General features: G+C 40.6%; 1 protein-coding gene across 50 annotated transcripts in view; it reads left to right on the plus strand.

Moving 5' to 3' along the window:
* Nucleotides 1–23,419, plus strand: part of PLCB4 (phospholipase C beta 4) — a 440,816-nt gene that overhangs the window by 355,037 nt on the left and 62,360 nt on the right. For 28 of the 50 annotated variants that reach the window (XM_070052074.2, XM_051846249.3, XM_051846237.3 and 25 more), the window contains 7 exons: nt 3,774–3,867; nt 7,359–7,438; nt 8,565–8,649; nt 11,479–11,569; nt 14,637–14,732; nt 17,004–17,104; nt 20,476–20,511. In XM_070052074.2, coding sequence (XP_069908175.1) covers nt 3,774–3,867; nt 7,359–7,438; nt 8,565–8,649; nt 11,479–11,569; nt 14,637–14,732; nt 17,004–17,104; nt 20,476–20,511 — 583 coding nt within the window. The remainder of the gene's footprint in view (nt 1–3,773; nt 3,868–7,358; nt 7,439–8,564; nt 8,650–11,478; nt 11,570–14,636; nt 14,733–17,003; nt 17,105–20,475; nt 20,512–23,419) is intronic. The other 22 variants (XM_089307289.1, XM_089307288.1, XM_070052082.2 and 19 more) reach the window with 1 other exon arrangement.

Genomic DNA, 23,419 nt, shown 5'->3' on the forward strand with positions numbered 1-23,419 from the left:
TTATAATCAAAACAGCCTGGTACTGATACAAAAACAGATTGATAGACCAATGCAACAGAATAGAAATGCCAGAAATCAATCCAGGATTTACAACCAACTTTTATTTGACCAAAGAGCTAAAACCAATCGCTGTAGCAAGGACAGTCTCTTCAACAAATGGTTCTGGGAAAACTGGATTTCCACCTGCAGAAGTATGAAGCAGGAACCCTATTTACACCTTACGTGGAAATCCATTCAAAATGTTCCTGAGGCACAGGAAATCAAAGTCAACATTAACAAATGGGATAACATCAAATTGAGAAGCTTCTGTACTGCAAAAGAAGCACTCAGAAAAGTGAAGAGGCAACTGACAGAATGGGAGAAATTATTTGCAAACAATGCAACTATAAGGTATTAATAAAGAAGAATATATAAAGAGATCAAGAAACTCAACAACAGCAATATAGACAACCCAGGTAAGAAATGGGCCAAGGACTTAAATAGACATTTTTCAAAAGAGGCAACCCAGATGACTAGCAGTCACGTGAAAAAATGCTTAGGATCACTAGCCATCAGGGAAATGCAAATCAAAACCACAATGAGGTTTCACCTCACCCCAGTTAGAATGGCTTTCAACAGAAATCAACAAACAGCAAGTTCTGGTGAGGATATTGGAGAAAAGGTACCTTAATCCACAGTTGGTGGGAATGTAAACTGGTAAAACCACTATGGAAATCAGTTTGGAGATACCTCAGAAATCTGAATATAGGGGCCAGTGCTGTGGCACAGCGGGTTAACACCCTGGCCTGAAGTGCCAGCATCCCATATGGGCACTGGTTTAATACCCAGCTGCTCCACTTCCAATCCAACTCTGCTGTGGCCTGGGGAAGCCCAGGCCTGGGAAAGCCCAGGTCCTTGGGCCCCTGCACCCGCATGGGAAACCCAGAAGCTCCTGGTTTCGGATCAGTGCACCTCCAGCCATTGTGGCCAATTGGGGAGTGAACCAATGGATGGAAGACTCTTTCTCTCTCAATCTCCCTCTCTCCTCTCTCTATGTAACTCTTACTTTCAAATACATAAATGAATATTAAAAAAAAAGAAATCTGAATGTAGACCTACCATATGATCCAGCCATCCCACTCCTTGGAATTTACCCAAGGGAAATGAAATCAGCAAATAAAACAGTTATCTGAACTCCCATATTTATTGCAGCTCAATTCACAATAGCTGAGACATGGAATCAGCCTAAATGCTGTCAACTGAAGACTGGTTAAAGAATTTTGGGATATGTATTCTATACAGCAGTAAATAAAATGAAATCTGTTCATTTGCAACAAAATGATGAATCTGGAAAACATCATACTTAGTGAAACAAGCCAGCCCCAAAGGAATAAATACCATATGTTCTCCCTGGTCTGTGGTAACTAAAGAAAGATGTAGAAGTGAAATTGACACTTTGAGAAGCAGTGACCCTTATCTTGACTGTCAAGGAATAGTTGTGTTGTTTTTTTTTTTTTTCTTAATGGAGAATCGGACTGGGAATGGGAGAGGGAGGAGGAGGTGGGGTAAGAGGGTGGGTATAATGGGAAGAATGACTATATTCCTGAAGTTGTACTTATAAAATTTGTACTTATGGTTTCTTTGGGGGAAAAAAAGAACTGTGTGAAGGCATAGATTGCAGTGACATTGTATTCAATTTTGTTATATTCAATTTAATTTCAATGAAAATAGGGCAAATTCTTTTTCCTCCCTGTAAAAAAAATTGCAAAAGAGATAGCATGTATTTTAAGAAGTTCTGTTAAGTTTATTATTGGTTATAGGTACTCACAAATTTAGCTTTTTTTAATGTTAAAAGTTCAAAAACTTGAAAATGGTTTTCTTTTTACAGAGACTGGCAAATATATGAGATTTAAAATGTTGAAAGTGAAAAATAGGAAATGTAGCTACATCATTTTTTTTCTTATCATTTCAGCAATACTCTATTTTTTTTTTGACAGACAGAGTGGACAGTGAGAGAGAGAGAGACAGAGAGAAAGGTCTTCCTTTGCCATTGGTTCACCCTCCAATGGCCGCCGCGGCTGGTATGCTGCGGCCGGCACACCACGCTGATCCGATGGCAGTAGCCAGGTACTTATCCTGGTCTCCCATGGTGTGCAGGGCCCAAGCACTTGGGCCAATCTCCACTGCACTTCCTGGCCACATCAGAGAGCTGGCCTGGAAGAGGGGCAACCGGGAAAGAATCTGGCACCCCGACCGGGACTAGAACCCGGTGTGCCGGCGCTGCAAGGCGGAGGATTAGCCTAGTGAGCTGAGGCGCCGGCCCAGCAATACTCTATTTTTTTAAAACTCCCAATTAGCTACATCACTGCTGCCATTCATACTGTTTGTATGAGGGATATTAAAAAGGTTCATTTGTAAAAAAAAAAAAAAGATTTTATGAATTTCAATATTTTTGCACCAAAATAAAATTCTTTTAATTCCATATTTCCATGAAGTTTTGGAAGTACCGTCATATTTCAGTATAAATTACTAAAACAAAAATATTTTCCAATATGGCCAAGGTAACATTATTCTATTGACCAAAATTTTTAAAAAATAATTTTTTTAAGATTTTGTTTATTTACTTGAAAGTCATTGTTTCAGAGAGGCAGCCACAGAGAGAGAGAGAGACAGAGAAGTCTTTCATCCATGGAAGACTTCAGATGGCCACAACAGCTGGAGCTAAGCCATTCCGAAGCCAGGAGGCAAGAGCTTCTTCTGGGTCTCCCACATGGATGCAGGGGCCCAAGGACTTGGGCCTTTTCCACTGCTTTTCCAGGCCATAGCAGAGAGCTGGAATGGAAGTGGAGCAGCCAAAACTCGAACTGGTGCCCATATGGATTACCAGCACTGCAGGCAGCAGCTTTACCTGTTATGCCACAGCACCAGCCTCAGAAAAATAATTTTTAACATATAAAACCTAGCCCATATTCAAATTTGCCCAGTTTTGACCAAATTGAATTTTTTTTAACTTTATTTAAGTTATACAAGTTTCATATATTTCGTATGTACAAATTTAGTAAAATAAGGTCACAGCTTTGTCATCTGTAGGATTTTAACCAGGATCATACTACTTGTTAGATGTATCAAATTTCTCTTTTTATACAACTCAGTCCACTTTGGATCACACCAGTAGATGAGTAATGTAATGTGTTTTTTTTCTTTTCTTTCTTTTTTTTTTCTTTTTCTTTCTTTTTTTTTTTCTTTCTTTTTTTTTTCTTTCTTTTTTTTTTTTCTTTCTTTTTTTTTTTTTTTTTTTTTTGACAGGCAGAGTGGACAGTGAGAGAGAGACAGACAGAGAGAAAGGTCTTCCTTTGCCATTGGTTCACCCTCCATTGGCCGCCGCGGCTGGTGCGCTACGGCCGCCGCACCACGCTGATCCAAAGCCAGGAGCCAGGTGCTTCTCCTGGTCTCCCGTGCGGGTGCAGGGCCCAAGGACGTGGGCCATCCTCCACTGCACTCCCTGGCCACAGCAGAGAGCTGGCCTGGAAGAGGGGCAACTGGGACAGAATCCGGTGCCCTGACTTGAACTAGAACCCGGTGTGCCGGCGCCGCAGGAGGATTAGCCTATTGAGCCGCGGCGCCTGCCTGTAATGTGGTTTTAACCTGTATGCATGTGCCATGAAATAATCATGTTACTTCAATCTATCATCTATTCTGTAAGAAATCAACTTATTTTGAAGTCTTTCTTTTACTTTGTACATACACTGTTTTGTTGTAAGGATTCAGTGTTACCTTTTTCACTTTGCTCCTAGATGTGTTGAACTAGACTGTTGGGATGGAAAAGGTGAAGACCAAGAACCTATAATAACTCATGGAAAAGCAATGTGCACAGATATCCTTTTTAAGGTAAGTTTTAAATTGACACAGTCAAAGCTTTTCCAACTACTATGAAAATTAAGGCAATGGAGAGATGGAGAGAAGAAAACAAATTACTCATTTTCTCAAGCATTATACCTTTATGTGCTTTTCTTCCAGTTTTGAGGAGATAGTCAAGACAAATGGTTTTCCTACTTCGTATCTCTTCATGCTATATTTTACCTGCTTTCAAATGGTGACTGTGCTACCTAATGAGGCGTCTTTGACAGATCTACCTAGTTTTACTTCCTTAAGAAATCTTTTATGTTTTCATCTACTTATTTGCTTACTAAGTTTGCATTATTTCTGAACTCATCAAAGTGTCATAAAAAGACAAATAGAATGCAGGAAAAATAGATTATAAATAGGACCAAGAAGAATAAGGGAATTAGATAATGAGGCTTGAATTTATGAATGCTTGTCAGTAAATCCTATAGATGTATGTTAGACTGCAAATTGGGCTCCAAATTTTCTAGAACTAGGGGTAAGGAGAGAAACTTCACAGGACCCATATAAGAGACATAGAGTTATCACCAGTGAGAAATTTTTTGAGGATCCTCAGAGGGGTTTCTGTAGTTTCACAAACATACATCTTGGTAATGGCCTTTTGGTGATCTCAATGTGTGGTCTGAAAGCCGGTTTCTTAGTGTGTCTCAATGTGCCCATGATATTCTGCCATATTAATCTACTCTCTGTTAGTATAAAGAAATACTAGATGCAACACAGGGCATCACATGGGAAAGCATGGAACACCTATGTGTATACTAGTAGTCTCTCTCTCTCTCTCTCTCTCTCTCTCTACCTCTCTCCAGCAGTATTCAATCATGAGAGTTCAACCCTGATGATCTTGTCTAATCCTCATAAACTCCTAGTGCTCCAACTTCTTATGTGTTATAGTCAGTGAAGTTTTCACCCTCTAAATATCCCACGATGGGTATTAGACCCTTCACCACCTCCCAAAGACCCCACTCTAAACACAATAATCAGAAGTTTCCACCCTCTTCCTACCTCACAATGTGGCTCAAACTTCAACATCAGAACTCTTGAGAGACACACTTAAACCATAGTTTAAGACATACTTAAACCATAGCAACTACCAAAAGATGAGTCAAAAAAAATGAAATTATGTGGCTGGCCAATACTCCAATGATTTGATGTAACTCAGAATAGATACTACAACATCTGGGGCAATAGGTTTCACCTACACCCTTGAATAGAAACCACCAGGGGTATTTTCTAAAACAGGTGCCTATGCCCCATTCCCAGGATATTCTATGCATGTCATTTCTCTTAGTCAAGATATTGATGAATTTTGACCAGCGGTGGATTCAAGATTGTGCTTCCTGAGAAGTATCAAGAGTATAATTCCAGTGGGAAGCCATGAATTTACACAGCCAGCCAAACTGACAGGAAAGGTGATATCCATTCTTAGAGAATTAAGTAGCCTAATGAGGATGTATAATGGAAAAGGAGGGTCATTCAGGTTGCAGTGAGATGAGGAAGAAAATAAGGGCAGAGCCGAATTTTCACTCAGAGTAATTCTTGTGTAATTCAGATGGGCAATAAAAGGTCACAATCATTTTTACCTGAGAACTACCTTCCTCAAGAATAACTAAATAACCACATCATCTCTAAGGATGTCTCAATAAAAAATTCCAAGATTATCTAACCTTGGCCATTATCCTTCAAATAAACTTCCCTAGATAACTATTGTAAAATATTGAGTTTCATTGAGTAATGTGACTTGTGCTGTGGTTGTTACTGAAAACCCCTAAAACTGGTTGCAGGAGTTGCTATAGAACCTCAAAGCTGGGTCCACTTACCCGACACCAGCAAGCCAGTCACAGACACCAGGGTGCTGGAAGAAATGAGGTGTCTACTGCAAAGCACAAAGCAAAGATTCAGGCAGCTAATGCTCAATTCCCTCAATACCCAGACTCTTCAAGGGATTAAAGATAATGAATCGGCCGGCGCCGTGGCTCAATAGGCTAATCCTCCACCTAGCGGCGCCGGCACACCAGGTTCTAGTCCCGGTCGGGGTGCCAGATTCTGTCCTGGTTGCCCCTCTTCCAGGCCAGCTCTCTGCTATGGCCAGGGAGTGCAGTGGAGGATGGCCCAAGTGCTTGGGCCCTGCACCCCGTGGGAGACCAGGATAAGCACCTGGCTCCTGCCTTCGGATCAGTGTGGTGTGCCGGTCGCAGCACGCTGGCCACGGCAGCCATTGGAGGGTGAACCAATGGCAAAGGAAGACCTTTCTCTCTGTCTCTCTCTCTCTCACTGTCCACTCTGCCTGTCCAAAGAAAAAAAAAAAAAGAAAAGAAAAGAAAAGACAATGAATCTTGCAGTTCAAAGCTGGGGATGAGCTGCATGTAATCAGCTTATATTTTGCCTTCTGGTTGGTCCACAGAGCAGGTGGTCAGTGATGGGGATGAGGGCCAGTGAGTTTCCTTTGGACTGGCAAAAGTAGGCTTCAGTCTGTCTGGGTCTGAGGATAGACTGAATATTTGTTTGATTAGCACCAATGAGTTGCTGCAAACTCTCCAAATAGAAGCTAGCTTTTAGATGTGACCTGTCTTAACTGTTGGTACAATTTTATCAAGTCTTTATGATTCAGGGTCTGGATTCTGTTTTTAATCTTAGAAGAGGAACTGCAAGCCAAGGACCCATTAGGGTGTAAGGACTTGGCTTCATGATTAGCTCCAAATCAGTAAGAATTTGGGAATTATGAAAGTGTTGGATCAAAGCCTCTTTCCAAAGCTAAACAGAGACTAATACAAACTATCTCTAAGTCCAGCAATTTTTTCATAGAGTAGCTGAGGTTAGGTAGGGGCTACATTCAGCTCACTGAAAAGTTGTTTCAAGGGACTACAGTCTGTGTTACAGTCAGGGCAACCACAGCACTCCCCTGTTTTACCTCACATGTCACGTAACCAAGGACAATCCCCTCCTGTGCCATCTGCTCTTCCATAGGCTAATATAACACAAGTGGTATTACAAGTGTCGCATCAGTACCCAGGGATCTGTGTCACATTAATTAAATGTAGCCCAAAACTGATTCTCAAACATGGAAGACAGTCAATAAAACTTGTGCCAATTCTGAGTTTATGACAAACACATTTCTCCAGGTGGGAGGAGTTGAAGAGTGGTCTGTAGTGTAAGTCATTGGACCAAAAGCTTGCCTGCTTCTCAAGGAGAAAAGTGAGCCCTGAATCCTTGGATTATTGGGAAAGTAACTGCCATGGGAGTTAGATGAATAATCTAATAGCAGCATAACTTTGAAAAAGTAAAAGCTGTCTTTGAAAAAAAATGTAATTAGCTGTTAATTGTACCTTGGTTCTAAGTACAGGGGAGTCAAGGTGAGGGGGTTATAAGGTTCATGGGTTCTCCAGGTCTGGATTGCAGAAACTGACTTTCTGAAAGGATCTGTTAGTAGCCTCTGATTATCTTATTGTTCTTTCATTAACACTCTTTTATCTTTAAAGGATGTAATTCAAGCCATCAAGGAAACTGCATTTGTCACATCTGAATATCCTGTAATTCTCTCCTTTGAAAATCACTGCAGGTATAATGATTCATTCTACCTTAGTGGTTTTGTTCCCCCAACTCCCACTCCCCACTCCCGTGCTAAATTTTTTTAAAATAACTAAACAGTTTGTTTAGTGAGGTGCTAAGTACCAGCCATCCTCTAGGAAGGACCTACAGTCATATGTGGGTAGGATAGAGGTGGGAATCAAAAAACCAGAAAAAAAAAAAAGTCCCCTCCGAAAAATACCAAGTTGTCTTAATGTGTTTTAGAAACCCTTGCTGGGGCCGGCGCCGGGGCTCACTAGGCTAATCCTCCGCCTTGAGGCGCTGGCACACCGGGTTCTAGTCCCGGTCAGGGCACCGGATTCTTTCCCGGTTGCCCCTCTTCCAGGCCAGCTCTCTGCTGTGACCAGGGAGTGCAGTGGAGGATGGCCCAAGTACTTGGGCCCTGCACCCCATGGGAGACCAGGATAAGTACCTGGCTCCTGCCATCGGATCAGCGTGGTGCACTGGCCGCAGCGCGGCGGCCATTGGAGAGTGAACCAATGGCAAAGGAAGACCTTTCTCTCTGTCTCTCTCTCTCACTGTCCACTCTGCCTGTCAAAAAAAAAGAAAGAAACCGTTGCTGGAAACAGAGCTCAGAAACTGGGACACCTTGCTTAGAGTTCCATGGAGCTAGATGACTTAGCAGTATTATTCTATTTGAAATCAGACTTCATTAGCTTGAAATCATTGTTTATTCTTCTTACCAGCTCTCAGTGTGGGTGTGGAATCTACTTCTTTTAAAATCACACGAAACTTGTGATATTTAAAAGTACATCTGATGTCAACTTTAGGACAGTCATATAGGAATGTAGTTCAAAAAGTTCATGAGAAATGAAATTAAAGATTTTGTTTTGGTGAAAAAAATTCTATTTCCATGTGTACAGGAGGTGTTCAAAATGTTCAGGAAAAATGCCGATTCTGAAACATTATGCATGGATTTCCAAGTTGTGGTGCACCAAAATAAATTTAACTTAATTCCACTTTTCCATAAACATTTTGATGTTCCCTTATATTTTGCAGAGTGGGATCTTTAATTGTCTAGTAATGGGTATTTTTTTTTTCAGTCTTGGGCAGTTAATGGATGTTTCAATTTACAAATGCCACTTCTTTCTCTCCAGCAAATATCAACAGTACAAGATGTCCAAATATTGCGAAGATCTATTTGGGGATCTCCTGTTGAAACATGCGCTTGAATCACATCCAGTATGTATTTTTAGCAAGCCATATTTCTAGCATGAATGGATTTGTTTGGAAATTCATTTCTGAAGGGTCAAGTAGTACTGGAGGACTAATGCTTAATTTCTTCATATTTATTTAAATTCTTTGGTACAGAAAGCTTTCATCATGGTTCAGAAGGGATGTAGAGGGAGACATAAAATAAACATCTGATTCAATTTCACATTGCAGCTCTTTGGGGTCTCATGTTTTTTCAGATCTTAGCCTGAAAGTTACATAAGCACCCAGGCCAAGAGTCTAGATTCAGCAGTCATTCTCAACTTTGTCAGAATCACCTGGAGGAACTGTTACACACCCCTCTGCTGGAGCATCACTCAGCAGCTGATTAAACTGATCCAGAATTAGGCCTGAGCATGATGTCTTTAGAAAGTCATCTAGATGAGTCAGATGTGCACACTGGGATTCAGTTGGGAGCCTATTGCTGTGGAAATGTTCTGTATTGAAGTCACAGGATCCTGAAATTCAAGTTCCCAACACCAAAATAAATCCTTGAGCAAGGTTTTATATATATATGAGGTGACTTCAAAAGTTCAGGGAAAATGGAATTAAAAGATGTTTATTTTCGTACAAAAAAAATTGAAGTACGCATATACAAAGTTTGTTCAAGAAGTTCATTAAAATGTGTACTATGGAAAAACTACACATGGATTTCAAAATATCTTTGCACCAAAATCTTTTAATTCCATTTCCCACAAGTTTCTGAAGAGCCTATGTACATTTTTGAACTTCATTTATACCTGCTGATTTCCTCATAAAGCAATGAATTAGCCTGTGGCTCATAGATAGGATTTATGGGACTTGTGCCTTGTATGCAGTGTTTTTATACATATCATTCTAGATTGTTCATCACAGTTTTGCAAAGATCTGTGACTCCAAGAGGCTAAACTCCACTGTCACAAAAATTATTTTTAGCAAAACTTTAATGAAATTAAACTACAGAACAGTCTATAGTAGAAAAATGTTTTAGTCACAATTGACAGGTAGCTTCCAGTGGGGCCAGACATAACAACAGGAGGTAGAAGTGGGAAAAAAAATCTCAATAGCTGATATGAGGACAGTAATCTGTGCTACACGTGAATATTCTAGGTAATGAAACAATGAATTTTTGTCAGAACTCTGTCTACAAAAACTCTAAAAATATGGGAGACCAGGCTATCTGCAACCACTACTCCCCTCACCTGATTCTTTTTCAGCCTGCTGTAGCTCTTTTTTTATTTTTTAACTTTTATTTAATAAATATAAATTTCCAAGGTACTACTTTTGGATTATAGAGGCTTTTTCCCCCCATAACCTTCCTTCCACCCGCAACCATCCCATCTCCCTCTCCCATCTCATTCACATCAAGATTCATTTTCAATTATCTTTATATACAGAAGATCAATTTAGTATATACTAAGTAAAGATTTCAACAATTTGCACCCACACAGAAACACAAAGTATAAAGTACTGTTTGAGTACTAGTTATACCGTTAATTCGCATAGTACCACACATTAAGGACAGAGATCCTACATGGGGAGTAGGAGCACAGTGAATCCTGTTGTTGATTTAACAACAACACTCTTATTTATGACGTCAGCAATCACCTGAGGCTCTTGTCATGAACTGCCAAGGCTATGGAAGCCCCTTGAGTTCGCCAACTCCGATCTTATTTAGACAAGGTCATAGTCAAAGTGGAAGTTCTCTCCTCCCTTCAGAGAAAGGTACTTCCTTCTTTGCTGCAGGTGCCCTGCCCATACGTTTACAACACTTTCTGTCTCCTGGTTGGGTTAAGGTGCTTGCTGTTTTTTCAGTGGAGTGGTGTATACCTACATGGCAGGGATTGGGGAAGCATAGGTCATGTAAATGGGAGACCTGCTCCCTGAAGTAAAGAGCTTTCAATCAAGTGTGTGTGTGGGAGGGGGAGTTGGGACAGGGATAGGAACAGGACACACATGTCAGCATGTAGTGGAAAAAGAAGATGGTCCAGACTATGTTGCAAATTTGTTGGCAATGTCCTGGTTAAAAAAAAAAGGGATTGGTGGGAGTGGACCACTTCCCTCAGACTTCCTAAAAGGAGCAGCATTTCATCAGAAAGTTTCATTTTGAGACAAGAAATGTGTGGTATCTTGCAGGTCACAAGTAAGATAAACATAGGTTTTCTAAATGAGTGGAAAGTGAATGGTTGGGTGTGGAGATGGATGGTTGAGGGAATCAGTAATGGACAACTACATCTGGAACAATTCTCTGGATAAAAGGATACATCCTTCCTGACATACATGTAGCGGCTAAAGCCATATGGAGTTCAGATTCTAGTATTAGGACCATTCTCTCTTCGATCCCCTTATTGAACTTTCAAAACCGTAATCCCAAGTATTGAGGTTAGATTAACTATGGGGCACACAAGCTTACTATACAGTGAAAACACTCAGGGATGTGGAGATCTCATCTGGGAAAAACCAACTGTGATTCCCCAGTGTGATGCCTTGTATTTCACCATACACTTAGAAGGTACAAGGTCTGAAGCGAAATAGGACCCTCTCCCTGAACACCAACCCCGCTTATACCTCAGCTCCACTGGGGAAACTGGGGACTTCTGCACACCTCTGCAAACCTTGTAGATTTCAAGTTTGCCGCCTTAGTCTGTGCTTTCACATTGGAAGCAGGGGATTAATTTGGATTGGGGAATGAACACATAAGACTGCACTGACTGCCATCTAGTGGTTCTGGGTTGTATGACTCCCAAGCCACCCATGCTTGCCCTGGACTGGAAGGATGGAGAAGCACCACCTTTCACTAATTCAACTCTTTCTGTTTAGCTCGAACCAGGCAGACCTTTGCCATCCCCCAATGACCTCAAAAGAAAGATTCTCATCAAAAATAAACGACTGAAACCTGAAGTTGAAAAAAGTAAGTCAGATACGCACATACAATGGAAGCAAACATGATGTGTTTGGTCAACTCAACTGCCTAGAATGATACTTACTTTAAAACTGTTGATTTGGGAGTGAGGAGTGTAGTGGTGATGCTACATATACTTTTCAGAGAAAAGTTGCCATATTTTCATTTCAGTTTGATTTCTTTCTCAACTTAGTTACTAACAGTGGGGAAAGCATAGCCATAGTTTCATATGCCAGATTCTGGAGGGATGCCAAGGGATGTAGGGAAGAAGCATTGTGGGAGAAGCATTGTAGAATCTATCAAGGTATATAAAGAACTAGCATTTTGTAACTTTATGGACTCTGAAGTCCTTTTTAAAAATTTTCCTTTAGGGAAAAGTGTTGTGGCACAGTGGGTTAACTCACTGTCTGGAGCACCTGTATCCCATATCTGACAGCCAGTTTGAGTCCTGGCTACTCTGCTTCCAATCCAGCTTCTAACTAATGCGTCTTGGGAAGTGGTGAATGATGGTTCAAGTACTTGAGTCCCTGCCACCCATCTGGGAGACCTGATGGAGTTCTGGCTGTCGCAGGCTTTTGAAGAGTGAGCCATTGGTAGGAGATCCCTGTCTCTCTCTGTTGCTCTGCCTTTCAATAGAGGAAAATAAATAAATAAACATTTTGAAAAGCTTTCTTTTGTAGTTTGCCCATGTAATACATACATAGACCCTAGATAAATATTTATGTGTATCTGTGTGAATAGAGAGATAAATGGCTTTATGTAGATATATTTCCTTTTATTTTCCCAGAACATTTTCTCTGAAAATTTTTTTCAGAGCATCTCTTAGTTCAGTGCATTAATAGAATAAAATATTTGTATGATTTCAGTGTGTTTTCCTTCCAGGTACCCTAAATAACAATTTAAAAATAATTTTAATGGTTATTTTTATTACAGAAGCAATTATTCCGCAAGAAAAATAAAACAAGGAAAAATATAAGAAAATAGTAGAATAACACTAAATTATGTGTTACACACACTTAATATGTAATAAAACACATGTAGACACATGTACATATTTAGACATTTTAACAAAACTGAAATGTTAACTATGTTGGTTTTTCATTTTTAATAATTCAACCAATTAAGTATACTTATATCCAGTATGATACAAATCTACATACTAACTTTAATCCCAATGTATGAAACACTTTACAGAATTCATTGTATGACACTTAGAATTTTTCTATTTATTATAGCATAATTTAACCAGCCCTAAGTTTATGAATTTTCACTATTAAAAGCAACCCTGGTAAACATGGATGAATTTTCATTGTGTACGTTTGTATAACTTTCTACTTAGAATCAGTTAGTGCAGTTAGTTATTTGGTCACAGCATACACATTTATATTATGATTTATCTTTTCAGAAAAGTTATACCAATTTAAACTCTCATCAGTGATGTACAGAATGCCTATTTCCCAGCAAATACCCTTTATCCTGACTATGGACCATGTTTATATGTGTGCTCAACTAATAGAAGAAAAATGATAGACTCACTTTTTTTTTTTTTTTTGACAGGCAGAGTTAGACAAAGAGAGAGAGAGACAGAGAGAAAGGTCTTCCTTTTTTCCGTCAGTTCACCCACCAAGTGGCTGCTGTGGCTGGCGGGCTGTGCTGATCCGAAGCCAGGAGCCAGGTGCCTCCTCCTGGTCTCCCATGCGGGTGCAGGGCCCAAGGACCTGAGCCATCCTCCACTGCCCTCCCAGGCCACAGCAGAGAGCTGGACTGGAAGAGGAGCAACCGGGACAGAATCCGGTGCCCCGACCGGGACTAGAACCTGGGGTGCAGGCGCTGCAGGCACAGGATTAGCCAAGTGAGCTGCGGCACCAGCCCAGCCTCACTTTTTTATTTGCATCTTTTTGATAACTGGTTTTTGATACCATGATTTATAATTTCTTCCTACATGTTTTCTCATTTTTACAAAAATTATTTTACTTACCTTAATTTTACTGACTTATAAAAACCTTTTTATATATTAGGATAATAAACCTGGTTATATCCATTGAAAATACTTTTTAAAAATTTTTTTTGAAGATTTATTTTATTTATTAGACAGAGTTACAGAGAAAGGTAGAGACAGAGAGAGAAGTCTTCCATCCGCTGGTTCACTCCCAAGATGGTCACAAAGGCCGGAGCTATGCTGATCTGAAGCCAGGAGCCAGGAGCTTCTTCCAGGTCTCCCACACAGGTGCAGGGGCCCAAGGAGTTGGGCCATCTTGTACTGCTATCCCAGGCCATAGCAGAGAGCTGGATCAGAAGAGGAGCAGCTGGGACTAGAACCGGTGCCCATATGGGATGTTGGCGCTTCAGGCCAGGGTTTTAACCCACTGTGCCACAGCAAAGGGAGAGAGAGGAAGACAGAGCACCCACTATTAATTCAGTTTCCAAATTCCTACAGCAGCCAGGGCAGAGTCAGGGCTGGAGCCAGGAACCAGTAACTCAGTACGGATCTCCCACGTGGGTAGAAGAACCCAACTACTTGAGCTATCACCTGCTGCCTTCCAGGGTCTGAAATGGCAGGAAGCTGGAATTGGGAACTGGAACTGGGAATTGAACCCAGGCACTCCAATAGTGGAGGCATGTGTCTTAACTTCTGGGTCAGCTGCCCAGGCCAGTACCCAGGTTGTTGTTTGTTTGTTTGTTTTTCCTAAAGTTTTGTTGATCTCCAACATGCGTGTCTCTTTCCTATCATTTCATAACATTGGTTGAGCTTTCGTTGTCAAGCCTGAAATCTTTCATGAGGACACAGCTTCTCTCTCAAACCTGGCGACACGATTTTGGACAGTTCTCCCAAGTTCCAATTGTTATTCATCGTGTGTTCATAATGTGGTTGTTGTACATTCCTTAGAAAGCCAAGACCACCAGGTATGGGTGAGATAGCGTCTGATTCTGAATTTTAGGAATATGGGCAACAAATGCTTAAACGATGTTTCCTTTCCCTTTTCAGTTCCTCCTTCTCCGTATTAGCCTTAAAGCCCAGATTTTGTTGTGATCTCACATCTGTTACCATCTCCTTCTTGTTTGCTTTTAATAATAGAACAGCTCGAAGCTTTGAAAAGCATGATGGAGGCTGGAGAATCTGCTTCCCCAGCTAACATTTTAGAGGATGATAATGAAGAGGAAATAGAAAGTGGTAAGTTATTTTTTAAAAGTTACATGACACGTCTTAAAGTAAGAAAAACGTAAATTTGTCTCAGTGGACCCTTTTATATAATGGTGACATTTTAATTCTCAATAGTCAGGTGTGTATTCATGGGTCAACCTTAATCTTTTGGCAGTTTTGTTATTTTTCCAAATACGATTTCTTCCAATTTTTCTGGGTACCAGATTTTAGTTGCTTAGTCACCTGCCTTCCTGTGGTGTGTTCAGCTGCTTAGCAAAAATGCACAGCTAGAGAACCCTTGAAACACTCACTGTAGTAGGCAGGGGTTGGAGGAAAAAGAACATTTTGCAATCCCTTATTACAGACAAAAACGTGAACTTCAGTCTTATTATAATGATAGCATTAAGACGAGGGAAGGACTGTATGGGTAGAATGGTTCACATGTATTCCCAAAGTGAACTGGAGACTCATAGACATCTATTTTAGTTATTTTTCTGTTATAACAAAATACCAAATTCTGAGTTTTTTTAAGAAAAGAGGTTTATTTAGCTTAATAGTTCTGGGGTCCTAGAGTATAGTGCTGGCGTTGTCTCAGCTTCTGAGCAGAGCCTCAGAGTGGATGGTACCACCAGGTAAGAGCACATAGGAGAGAGACCAAGGGGAAGTGCCAAGCTCCCTTCGTAACAACCTACTTTCATAGTAACCAGTCAAGTCCAAGAGAGGGAGAACTCTGAGAAAAAAGCATTAATCTTGCATAAAGCCCCAGGACTTCTCAACACTGTTGCATTGGAGCAAGACTCAATGCTAGTTTTTGATGGTGACATACTATATTTAAACTATAGGATCAGTGTTAAAATTTCAAGTTCACATTCCTTCAAATAACCAGCTTACTATAATTATCTTTACAGGTAGACAATGTCAGTAAAGTCATCCTTGCTTAAAATATTTGAATATTTACCATTACCTTGTATTTTATATTGGCTCTAATAGCCATAACCATATGCTTGATTTGAAATGGGTGATTTGAAATGGGTAATTTGAGAGTTTGGGGATGTTTTTAGAAAATTATTTGTTCCCTTGCTTAACATAAGATGATTTGGACTTGCATTGGGTTAGATAATTCTGTGTATTTGTATGATGGTTTTGGGCTGAATAATTTATAAATATTTGAAAGAACTCTGGGCATTTATTATCCAAACATTTGAACTATGCTTTTAGGAATGTTAAATACATAGGTAAAAATCTGAAAGCTGTGAGAATTAACTCATCTCATCTGTGACCCCTTAATAAAGATTCCTGTCTATAGGACAGAGTTCATAAATGATGCAAGTGTAGGTCCAAACCATGGTTTTGAGTCCATTATCAGAGAATAGTCATAATGGGTTACTTTCATAAGTTTTTTGTGAAAGGAGAGTCTGGGAGGCCAAGGTTATTAGATATTCTTCAACTGATGCTTGTTGTAGTGATCTGTTACTGTGTGATAAGCTACCTCAACACTGAAATGCTTGAAACACACACTTTTATTACCCTTCATAGTTTCGTGGGTCCTCTGGGCCCAGATAGGTGGGTTCTCCTTTTGGTTTCTCATGACATCTGAGACTGGAGTCTTCTGAAGGTTCAGCCGGGCCAGTTCCCCAAGATGACTCATTCATCACATGACTGGCAGTTCAACTGCTGGGCCTGTTTCTCCTACTAGCTGGGTTATATATGTGATTCTTAGGTTCCCTCAGTAAAATGCGGCTGGAGTTCTGGTCAATCAGTTGGCTATAATTACGTTGGTGTCACAGGATGGTCCTACTCTACATGCCTGGCTAGAATCTGTAAGTTAAATTTATCAGAACAGCAGCAAGAGGACACTAAGCATAGTTCAAGAACACAGGCTTGGCTGAAGGCTGTAGAAAATAGAAAAGGCTCTTAGTGAAAGCATGTGCCTAATTAGATTTGGAATGGTGTATAGCTCCTAGGACTCTGATACAAGCAGTGGAAAATAGCAAAATTGTGTGTGTGTATACACATTAACCCTGAGAATAACAGCATGAATTCATACAGTTCTTTTAATGGTATAATTGTTAAGCCTCTCCCATTTTATATGGAACATGACCATTGACTTCAATAGTTTTCATCCAGCTAGGAAAGGTAGACTAGAAAAATGATATTAAATGGAAATTTAGTAATGATGGTGAGAGGTTACAGACTATAGGTCATGGAAACCTAGAGTTATGTTCTACCCAAGGTTATGGGTGAAGTGTAATTGCTTGGTAGTAATTTGGCTCAAAGATTTTCCTTTCATCTTTCACAAAGCTGACCAAGAGGAGGAAGCTCACCCCGAATTCAAATTTGGAAATGAACTTTCTGCAGATGACTTGGGTCACAAGGAAGCTGTTGCAAATAGTGTCAAAAAGGTCAGACTCTTCATATCCCTTTTCTTTAATGACTCTCAAGAAGTAGCTACTGCTATTTATGCGATTTTGGAAATGCAACAACTACAGGAGAATTACGTAGTCTATAGTCCCCTTCTAATTGGTGTGGACAAAAGTCCCTGCTGCCTGCTGGGTGACTAGAACTTCACACACACACACACACACACACACATAATGAAATTAAAAAGAGTGTTAAAATTAAGCATGTTCAGTGTCAATCACTACTCATTTAACTAGTGCCATTAAAAATATTATCACTTAGGCCGGTGCCGTGGCTCACTTGGCTAATCCTCCACCTGCGGCGCTGGCACCCCGGGTTCTAGTCCCAGTTGGGGCACTGGGTACTAGTCCCAGTTGCTCCTCTTCCAGTCCAGCTTTCTGCTGTGGCCCAGGAGGGCAGTGGAGGATGGCCCAAGTGCTTGGGTCCCTGCACCCACATGGGAGACCAGGAGGAAGCACCGGCTCCTGGCTTCGGATCAGCTCAGTGCCAACCATTGCGGCCATTAGGAGAGTGAACCAACGGAAGGAAGACCTTTCTCTGTCTCTCACTGTCTATAACTCTCTCACTGTCTCTCTCTCTCTCACCGTCTAACTCTGCCTGTCAAAAAAAGAAAAATATTATCATTTATCACATTATTGTAGATGGGCGGAAAACAAAATCCCAGTGGCACCAATTAACCTGTTGCAATCATAAGGGAATTGACCTCAAAATATTCTAAGTCCTCAGTAAGGAAGTTAGCAGTTTTACTAGTTATGTAAGGATACTTCAAAAAGTTTGTGGAAAAGTATAATTAAAAATTAGGTTTATTTTGATGCAAAACATTTATAAATTCATGCACTGTTTTTTCATAACATGCATTTCCATGAATTGTACATCTTTGTACATTGTACATCTTCTTCCTAATATACATGCATAAAAATATTTCAGGCTATTCACCCAAGAAAGATTACCATGTACCTACCTTTATTAGGTACAGTCTAAGCCATTGCAATCTGTAAGGGTCAAAACAAAATTGCTGGGGCCGACAGTGTGGCTTAGTAGGCTAAACCTCCGCTGCAGCACCAGCATCCTTTATGGCTCCAATTCGTGTCCTGGCTGCTCTTCTTCCAATCCAGTTCTCTGCTATGACCTGGGAAAGCAGTGCAGGATGGTCCAAGTGCTTGAGCTCCTGTATTCACATGGGAGACCTGGAAGAAGCTCCTGACTACTGGCTTCAAATCAGCTCAGCTCCGGTTGTTGCTGCCATTTGAGGAGTGAGCCAGCAGACAGAAGACCTTTATCTCTGACTCTCCCTCTCTCTGTAACTCTACTTCTCAAATAAATAAATAAAATCTTAAACACACACACACACACACACACACACACACACTTGTTTTCTTCCCTTAGGCTGATTATAATTTAGAGAAGTGGGTGGGGATCAGACCAAAAACAAATAAGTAGTCAAGTTTAATTATAGCTTACAATGAGTGCTATCATGAAAATTAAAATAAGCACTAAAATGGAGAGTGGGGGCCTGCGCTGTGGCGCAGTGAGTTAATGCTCTGTCCTGAAGCACTGGCATCCCATATGGGTGCCAGTTCTAGTCCCGGCTGCTCCTCTTCCAATCCGGCTCTCTGCTATGTCCTGGGAAAGCAGTAGAAGATGGCACAAGTCCTAGGACCCCTGAACCCATGTGGGAGACCCGGAAGAAGCTCCTGGCTCCTGGTTTCTGGCTTCGGATTGGCACAGCTCCAGCCATTGTGGCCATCTGGGGAGTGAACCAGTGGATGGAAGACCTCTCTCTCTGTCTCTACTCTCTCTGTAACTCTGTCTTTCAAATAAATAAAATAAATCTTTTTAAAAAAATAAAATGGAGAGTGATGAGATGGAAGGAATAAGAAAACCAGGACCCAAAGTGGAATGAAGAATCTGCCACACACAGAGATAGAGGAGTAACTTCCCATGAAGAGACTACAACCATAACAAAGGTGATGTGAGTAGAGTGAACTGAATGAGGGATAGAGGGGCCAACGTGGCACAGTAGATAAAGCCATGGCCTGCAATGCCAGTATCCTATAAAGGTATCAGTTCAAGTCCTGGCTGTTCTACTTCCAATCCACTCCCTGATAATGGCCTAGGAAAACCAGCAGAAGATGACCCAAGTGTTTGAGTCCCTGCCATCCATGTGGGAGACCTAGTTGAAGCTTCTAGCCCAGCACTGGCCATTTCAACCATCTAGGGAGTGAAGTAATGGATGGAAGATCTCTCTGTCTCTCCTTCTCTCTCTCTGTCTCTGACTTCCAAAAAAATTAAATAAATTTAAAAAAAATGAGGGATAGAGTAAAACAGGGTAACAAAGAGCAGATAAATGGGAATGAGATGATGTAGGATTTTGGAGGTGTTTAGGAGAAATTCAAACTGTGAGTGAAAAGTGAAGGCATTGAAAAACTTTAAAAGGGGTCAGAGTAGACTGATAATGGTAATGGAAACCCGATCACTTGAGCATTACACTTCTTCCCAGGGTCTGCATTAGCAGGGCTCTGGAGTCAGGTGCCAGAGCCAAGTACTAAACCCAGGCACTCCAGTATGGAACACCAGCATCTTAACCATTATGCTAGCTGCTTGCTGTGCCTGATACGGGTTTTCAAAGCTGGCCAGGGTTACTCAGTGGTGACAGATTTAGAATGAAATTGAATGGAAGCAAGAAAAGCTGTTAGGACAGGATTGGAAAAGAAGATAGCAAAAATGGAGAGGACAGGGCTAAATGGTTTCAAGATATATTAAGAAAGCTGGAGTAGGCATATGATGCAATGGTTAAGATTCCACTTGTGACATCCTTATCACAGTGTCTGGGTTCTAGCCCTAGCTCTGCTTTCTATCCAGCTTTCTGCCAATGTGAACACTGGAAAGCAAGTAGGCAACAGCTGAAGGAGTTGTGTCCCTGCCACTATGTGGGCTGCCCAGATTTAGTTCACAGCTCCTGGCTTCAACCTGGACCTAGCCCTGGCTGTTGTGGGCATGTGGGAAGTAAACCACCACATGGAAGTTCTGTCTATCTCTTTCTCTCAATGTGTCCCTCTGCCTTTCAAATAAAAAAATTTAAAATAATTTAAAAAGATATATTGAAGAATCAAAAATGGCACAAGTTTCTGTAGCCAAAAGTCATATAATTCTGGTATATAAAACAGTGAAATAATCAAATCTTTTCAGTACTTTCTTTTCTCCATGGATTTATGGCCTCAAAAATTTCCTATCTTAACAAGTAAATGAAGTAACACATCTGCATAAATTTATGAAAACATACATATGGCTACTAAATTTGTGATTTTGCCCCATAGGGAAGTAAACAAATTAATTTCTTTCTCTAATTTAGGCCTCAGATGATCTTGACCATGAAAATAACAAAAAGGTAACCAAATAATTCCATTGTAAATTGACTTTTCATTTTGAGACACCCATATGTGGCCCTCTAATACTAACATTTTGAACTGAGTGTTCTTATTCCTCCATCTCCCCCCAGCCTTCAGATCATAAGTCTTAGTGTTTATGGACTAATCATTGGCAAGCTGGATGCATCCAATGTAAACATTTCCGAAGGAAAGAATTGCAGGGATGAAATTATGCAGTCCTGTTATAAATAATAAATTCAGGGCTGGTGAATTAGATGATTTTCTTGAAAATAGGTGTTTGATGCAGTAAGGGATTTTCTTAACTGGAATTAGAGAGGTAATTCCTGGAGTAAGATCACCTAAACATCAGTATATTGAATTTGAAAATAAAGTTGAGCTAACAGGTCATCAAGTCCATGTTATAGTGGTTCTGACAGCAGTGACATTCTGAATTATTACTACTTAATTTTATACTGAATACTTTCTGGGATGCTATTATATATTAGTCTTATTGTAAGAAAGGTAGAGTCACATTTTCAGTTTCTTTTGTTCAAGTTTATTTTTTTCATTGACAAGTAAAATTGTGTATTTATGATATGCAATTTAATGTTTTGAAGTATGTGTGCATTGTGGACTAGCTAAATCTAGCTAGTGAACATGAGTATTACTGCATAGAGTTATTTCAGTTTCTTTTATGCTCTAATATTCTTCATGATAGTCAAAATGGAGTTATTTAGGACGTATACATGGTTTATTATACAGTAATGACACTGATGACAGTCACAGGCAGAAATTTGATTTGTGAATTGACTCATGAACTCTGTACCTTACTGCCTGTGAAGTCCTATCTTATGTGGAATGAGACCCTATCTGCACACTGTGTCAGTATTACATTTAAAGAACTGGGAATAAATCAGTTCAGAGCCTTCTCCTAAAATTTTTGTGACTACCCTCTTCTTTTATACTAACTAGAATTTCTTTTTTTAAAAAAACCATTGTCTTAAAAAAAGATTATTTACCTGAGAGGCAGAGTTACAGAGAGAGAGAGAGAGAGAGAGAGAGAGGTCTTCCATCCACTGGTTCATTCCCAAATGACTGCAACTGCCAGAGCTAAGCTGATCTGACGCCAGGAGCCAGAAGCTTCTTCTGGGTCTCCCATATCAGTCAAGGGCCTAAGCACTTGGGTTATCTTCCACTGCCTTCCCAGGCCATAGCAGAGAGCTGGGTTAGAAGAGCAGCAGCCAGGACTTGAACTGGAGCCCATGTGGGATGGTGGCACCATGATGCGGGCTTAACCTAATAAACCACAACATCAGCCCCATGTATTACATTTTAAAGAACTGTGGATAAATCAGATCACAGCCCTCTACTAAAATGTATGTAAATACCCTCTTCTTTCATGCTAACTAGAATTTCTTTTAGTCGTTGTCTTTTAAAGATTTATTTATTAATTTGAGAGAGTTACAGACAGAGACAGGGAGAGACAAAGGGAGAACTCTTCCATCTCCTGGTTCATTCCCCAAATGGCTGCAAGGGCCAGAGCTGGGACTGATACAAAGAGCTTCTTCCAGGTTGCCCATGCAGGGGAAGGGTCTCAAGCACTTGGGCTGTATTCCACTGCTTTCCCAGGCCATAGCAGAGAGCTGGATTGGAAGAGAAGCAGCCAGGACTAGTATCGGAGCCCATATGGGATGCTGGCACTGCAGGCAGAGGCTTAACCTACTACACCACAGTGTCTGCACCTACTAGAATTTCTTAAGGTACTAGTGTCAGCACTGCACAGGTTGATTGATATTTGGTCATTACCATTTATTTGCAGTTATTTTAACCCTCAAGACCTCAGTCCTCTAAAGTGTCATTGGGTAGGGCTTTAATCCTCATGACACTTAGCTGACAGTAATGAGCTTGTACAAAAATTCTTCCCAGTGCCTGGCACTTAATATTGGTGCTATTTATTGTCACTAAACACACAAGAAGGAAGCAGATTTCATGTCTGTCCTGATTTTATGGTGAGAGTTTGTACAACTGAAGGGAATGATTAAAAACAAATGGCATCGTTTGGTTACTTATCTCATGTGTTTTTGGTGAAATCATTGTGATGGTTTAGAATGCTCAGATTGTTTAGACATCAGTTACGACAGACAAATAATCTGACTGTTTTATGCTCATGGGTGGCTTCAGGTGACCAAGTAGTTTGTCCACCTAGATTCAGTCCATACAGGAAATTTGTCTTTTCTAAATCTGCAAAATGTTGATCTCTTTGGAAGGAATTATTTCTTGTTACTGGTTTTGTTGTTTTTTTCTGGTTTATCAAGTAGTAAATTAAAATAATTCATTTTCTTTTCTGCTATGTGTAGAGTAATACAACGTCAGTATATCCCATGTAGTGAGTTAACAGACTATTTTAAAAACAAGCACTTCTTACAAAGTACCATAGGGGCCGGCCCAGCACTGTAGCTTAGCAGGTAAAGCTGCTGGCTGCAGTGCTGGCATGCCATATGGGCTCCAGTTTGAGTCCTGGCTGCTCCACTTCCAATTTAGCTCTCTGCTATGGCCTGGGAAAGCACTGGAAGATGGCACAAGTGCTTTTGCCCCTGCACCCACATGGGAGACCTAGAAGAAGCTCCTGGCTCCTGGCTTCAGATCGGTTCAGCCCCAGCCGTTGCGGCCATTTGTGGAGTGTACCAGTGAATGGAAGACCTCTGTCTCTCTCTGCTTCTGCCTCTCCATAACTCTGCCTTTAAAATAAAATAAATTTTTTAAAAATCCATGGGAAAATAGAATGAAAAGATTATTAAAAACAAAAGTACTATAAACCACTTGCATGTTTGACTTCAGTTCTGGAGTTCTGCTACTATAAAATATGGTCCCAGACCAGCCAGATCAACAGCCCGGGAACTACCCATGGAAAGATAAATTCTTGGTCCT

Source organism: Oryctolagus cuniculus, chromosome 11 (assembly GCF_051225735.1).
Source record: "Oryctolagus cuniculus isolate XC-2025 breed Fujian yellow rabbit chromosome 11, ASM5122573v1, whole genome shotgun sequence".
NCBI lineage: Eukaryota > Metazoa > Chordata > Mammalia > Lagomorpha > Leporidae > Oryctolagus > Oryctolagus cuniculus.